General features: G+C 36.3%; 1 protein-coding gene across 1 annotated transcript; it reads right to left on the reverse strand.

Annotated features, from left to right (window-relative positions):
* Window positions 1-3,300: 3,300 nt before the first annotated feature.
* On the reverse strand, window positions 3,301-4,889 carry LOC107487718 (protein ENHANCED PSEUDOMONAS SUSCEPTIBILITY 1-like). Its single transcript, XM_021142113.2, has one exon. The coding sequence runs from the start codon at window positions 4,807-4,809 to the stop codon at window positions 3,469-3,471; it is 1,341 nt and encodes a 446-aa protein (XP_020997772.1). The 5' UTR covers window positions 4,810-4,889; the 3' UTR covers window positions 3,301-3,468.
* Window positions 4,890-5,429: the final 540 nt, after the last annotated feature.

The raw sequence follows: 5,429 nt of genomic DNA on the forward strand, positions 1-5,429 counted from the left end.
GAGATCATTGGGCGTGGTACTGAGCAAGAAGACATTTACTACGTTGATGAAGTAGGATACCAGAGTCATGCCATGCTTGCTCACGGAACGGTTACTAGGCAACTTTGGTTATGGCACAAGCGTCTCGGACATCCTTCATTTGGGTACCTCAAGTTTTTATTTCTTAATCTTTTTATAAGTAGTATTGAACCTCTCAAATGTGAAACTTATATTCGTGCAAAAAATCATAGAGTTTCTTTTCCTCCAACTAACATTAGAGTCAATTCTAATTTTTCTCTAATACACTCTGATGTGTGGGTCCAGCCCCTATTTTCCATAATAATTTTCAATATTTTGTGTTATTTGTGGACGATTTCTCTCGCATGACTTGGGTATATTTTTTAAAACACAAATCTGAAGTACCTGATAAATTCTTTGCTTTCTACCAAATTATTCAAACTCAATTCAATAAGAGGAATTTATAAACAATCAATGCACGATTTTTTTTATGAAAAATGGTCTTATCCATCAGACTTCCTACTCAAATACACCCCCAACAAATGGTGTGGCTGAGCGACAAAATCGAAAGTTACTTGAGATGTCCTGAGCCATGCTTTTTGATGCACAAGTTCCAAAATTTTTTTGGCCTGAAGCTATAGCGACCTCTGCCTACTTACTAAATCACCTACCTACCCAAGTTCTCCACCACAAAACACCCTTACAAGTCTTGGCTACTTAGACTGCAATCCTGCCTATTCTAACCTTACCACCTCGAGTATTTGGATGTTCCGTCTTTGTCCACATCCCCAAAGTCAATAGAACCAAACTTGACCTTGTGCATAAAAATGTGTTTTCGTTGGATATGCTACACACCAAAAGGGGTATAGGTGCTACAATCCAATCACTTGTCGTATTCATATGACCATGAATTGTGATTTTTTAGAATTCGAATTTTACTTCAGCCGCCAACATGACATTCAGGGAGAGAACAATAATGAACCACCAAGTTGGCTATATAACCTTTGTTGCCCAGAAACTGTTCAAACAGAGCAAATAGATGGAGCCATCGAGCATACTTCACTCAACGTAGAAAATAATTCGGTACATACAACTAGTGAGAGCCCTTTTAAGAATGTCAGACAAGAGGTAAGTAATTGTCAATCTGATAATTTACTTTCTGTTTTTAATGAGGCCACTAACAATAACAGTATAGCATTGGAACATGAAGAACCAAAGCCCAATACCTTTATTCTTCCTCCAAAAAGAAACATAGGGATGCCTCCTAATTGGTACTCACCAGAACATGTTTTCCGTAACTCAAGATATCCGATACGAGTGGCTAGAGAAGGAATAGAAAATGTTGCAAAGGCTTTTTCCACCAGATTCTTAACAGAAGACATTCCAAGAACTGTCCGAGAAGTCAATGAAAAAGTTGAATGGTGAAAAGCCATGAATACAGAAATAGAAGCTTTAGGGAAGAACGAAACTTGGGAGAAGTGTATCCTACCGACAGGAAAAAAGCCAGTCGGGTGCAAATAGATTTTCACCATTAAACACAAGGCAGATAGCACTATTAAATGGTACAAGGCAAGGTTGGTGGCCAAAGTTTATACACAAACCTATGGTATCGACTACACTGATACTTTTTCACCGGTTGCAATGATTAATAATATCAGGGTGTTGTTTTCAATAGCAGCAAATGAAGATTGGCCACTCCATCAATTTGACATCAAGAATGCTTTTTTGCATGGAGAGTTGAAAGAAGTGTGCATGGAAGCTCCTCCATGTTTCTTAGCGGGATTTAGAAAACATAAAGTTTGCCGGTTAAAGAAGGCTCTTTATGGGTTTAAACAATCTCCACGTGCATGGTTTGGAAGATTTACAATTGCCATAAAAAGGTATGTGTACAAGCAAAGCAACTCTGATCGTACCCTTTTTTAAAAAAACAGAGAGATTTAATCACTTGCCTAATAATCTACGTGGATGATATGATCATAACGGGAAGTGATGCTGAAGAAATTGCACAATTGAGAAGGAATCTATTTACAGACTTCGAAATAAAGGATTTGGGAGGACTAAAATATTTCTTAGGAATAGAGGTTCTACGATCCAGCAAAGGAATCTTTATCTCCCAAAAAAAGTACATTTTGGACCTTCTGGCAGAAACAGGAATAGTGGATTGGAAACTAATAGATACGCCCATGCAAGTTAATCACAAGTTGAAGATAGTAGAAGGTGTCACCCTAGCAGATAAGGAATTGGAAAACTAATTTACTTATCACATACTCGGCCTGACATAGCTTATGCTGTGGGAATAGTAAGTCAGTTTATGCATAAGCGACAAGAAGGCATACACTGATGCAGATTGGGCGGGCAACCCAAATGATAGAAGATCAACAAGCTGGTTACTTTACACTTGTTGGAGGCAACCTGGTAACTTGAAAAAGCAAGAAGCAGAAAGTTGTAGCTCTTTCAAGCGCAGGCAGAATTTCGAGGGATCGTTAAAGGCATAACTGAAGTATTGTGGATAAGACAATTGATGACTGAGATTGGGTTTCCACCACAATTGCCAAGCCAGTTGAAATGTGACAACAAAGCCGCAATCAGTATTTCAGAAAATCTGGTACAACATGATAGAACAAAATATGTTGAGGTAGATGAACATTTTATCAAAGAAAAATTTGAAAATAACATTATTTAACTTCTATTTGTGAAATCAGAAGATCAATTGGCTGATATTCTTACTAAAACAGTTTTAAGACAAGTCCTTACTAAAGTTCTAATCAAGTTAAGTATTGGTGATCCCACTACTTACCTTAAAGGGAAGTATTAAAATATCATAATTAAAAAGTAAAATAAAAAAAAATAAAAAAATTAAAAAAATCAATATAATTTATTAAAATATTATTCCATAACAAACATACTCTTGATCTATATATTAGTAAGAACTTTGTAATTACAAATAAAAAATATGAATAATAAAAAATACTTTTTTAAATAATCTCTTTGTATCATAGGAACAATATAAGAGGATAATATATCATTAGACGGAGAGAAACGAAATCGGTAATGAGTAGTGCTGAAAAATATATAAGTAATTCAATTACTTTAATCCAATCCGATGTAGTCTCATCACTCACCAGTGATCAATATTCAATAGTAAATACTATGATACTTAAGACATATTGTCTAATTTACTAAAAAAATAAAAAAACAAAAATATTTAATAAATTTTAAATATTTTATTTTTATTTTATTTTTTATTTATAAAAGTAAATTAGACAATTTAAACACTACAAACGTCCTATAAAATTCACCATATTCAATAAGGAATAGGAAAACACTTATTTTGTTACTAATTACATCTAGATATTACTCACGACCTTATACTTTATTCATCAACAATGAGGTGGTGGATGAGTGACAAGCTAATAAGTTAAACACTTAAACATAACACAAGGACTCTAATTTGATAGAAAAAGTTTGTTATTAGTAGGCGGCGGAGAAGGCGTCCATGAAGCCAGGGTTATTACCCATAGCCTCCAATGTCTCATATGAAAGACAAACTTCAAAGTCAACACCATCTTCCGCCCCAGCATAAACCGTTATGGTGCCATGGATCTTGTTCCCGGCTCCGCTCCTCACTGCCACCGGTTTCCCCCACCCAAAATCATTCCCATAAACATCAAACCTCGGCGAACTGCTTGTCACTAAAGTATTGTTTCCCCCCAAACCTCGCATCGTCAGAAGCCTAGGGTTCTCCGCCCAACCCCTATAGTAGCTCTTCATCTTCTCCTCCGTGTGCAAACCAACTATCTTGTTCAACTCCAACGCACCCTTTCCAAGCCCTCCTTCTAGAAGCTCTTTAACCTTCATGCCCACTATTCCAACCTGCACCGCATTCCCAAAATAGTTTTCCGCCACTCCCGGACTCTTCATTCTCCCCCTGCCACCCATCGTCAAGCTGTAATTCACTTCTTCTTCGGGCTCAAGACCCTGGCTCCCAACCACGGATCTCCACAGGTGAGTCAAAAGCGCTTGCAGCGAAGATATTTTGTTTTTGCTTTCGCCTTCAATTTCTGCGTTGGCTTTTGCCTTGAGTTCAGCGATCTTGTCTTTGCTGAAATGGAAAACCCTCTCGCATTGAGGTTCTGGGACGAAACCGTCGTAACCACTTTGGATCATCTTCTCCTTCGTCAAAGGAACGCGTATGGCAGAGGCGGAGCTGTCAAGGAACCAGCGTTCAAGCACGGGAGGCTTGGACAATTCTTCCGAACCACGTGAGATCTCGGCCCAAGAGTTCATGAAATGCCAAAAGGAAGATCCGTCTCCAACAACGTGGTTCATGGCGCACCCAACGAAGAAACCGTCGTTGAGCTCGGTGACTTGAACCGCCAACAACGGCTTGGTTATTCCTTCGTGGTTTCTAACCCGGTTGAGCGGGAACAAAGAGTGCACAAAGCGTGGAGTGTAAACGGAACTAACGATATCATTAACGGAGTATTTATCCGCAACGGCATGGACAAACAGCGCTCCGGAGTTGTTGCAAATAACGGAAACGGAGGAAGTGTTGTCATCGTGTTCCGTAACGGAAAGGCGGCCCGCGAGGAGTGGGAAGAAAGAAAGGGTGGACGAAAGGGAATGTTTGAGGCGTTGGATTATGATTGGTGGAGTAGTGATGGGGTTGTTCCAGAAGAGAAGACCTTTTTGAATGGGATCAAATAGGAGGAATTGGAGATCCCATGGAGTTAACTGAATCTCCTCCTCCACCGTTGAATCCTTGTTTGCTACATGGATTGTGCTTGTTGAAATCACTTTAACACTTGTCATATCTTAATGTATAATGCACTGCTAGGTAGCAGTGATCAACAATGATCAATTGCTATTTGTCACAAAAATTAAATATATTTATAATTAAAGTTTCGTCACAGACTAATTGTATATATAGGAAAAATTATATTTTTTTAAAAGAAAAATAAAATTATATTCCTAGCTGGAAAGTTAAATCATAATGACCGACAGGTTCCAATGTCTTCTCTCTCTTTTTTGTTCCTTATTTTTTAAAACTATCAATTTTAAATTATGAATATGTTTAAAATGAGCACAACAATTATATGTTTATTAAATGCATTATATTTATATAGATTATTAAATTTTATTAGATAAAAATTAAAGGCTAATATAAAAAAAGGTATTGATTGATTCTAATAAATACAAAATATCCTAATACATAAATAAATGCTTTAAATGACAATACTTTAATACATAATACTTTAAATAGCAACAAAAGCTTTTATTCTTAAATAGTTAAATATAAAATATATAAATACAAAATATATGAGTTTTTTATTTATTAAGATTAATTATTATGCAAGAAATTTTTATGATATTAAAAAATTATATTAATATAATTTTTTAAAATGTAACATAAAATTATAAAATAATTAACA

The sequence above is a fragment of the Arachis duranensis genome, chromosome 5 (genome assembly GCF_000817695.3).
Source record: "Arachis duranensis cultivar V14167 chromosome 5, aradu.V14167.gnm2.J7QH, whole genome shotgun sequence".
Lineage (NCBI taxonomy): Eukaryota > Viridiplantae > Streptophyta > Magnoliopsida > Fabales > Fabaceae > Arachis > Arachis duranensis.

Bases quoted from the DNA above. Each gene is read 5' to 3' on its own strand.
- LOC107487718 (XM_021142113.2), bottom strand. From the start codon at position 4,809: ATGACAAGTGTTAAAGTGATTTCAACAAGCACAATCCATGTAGCAAAC.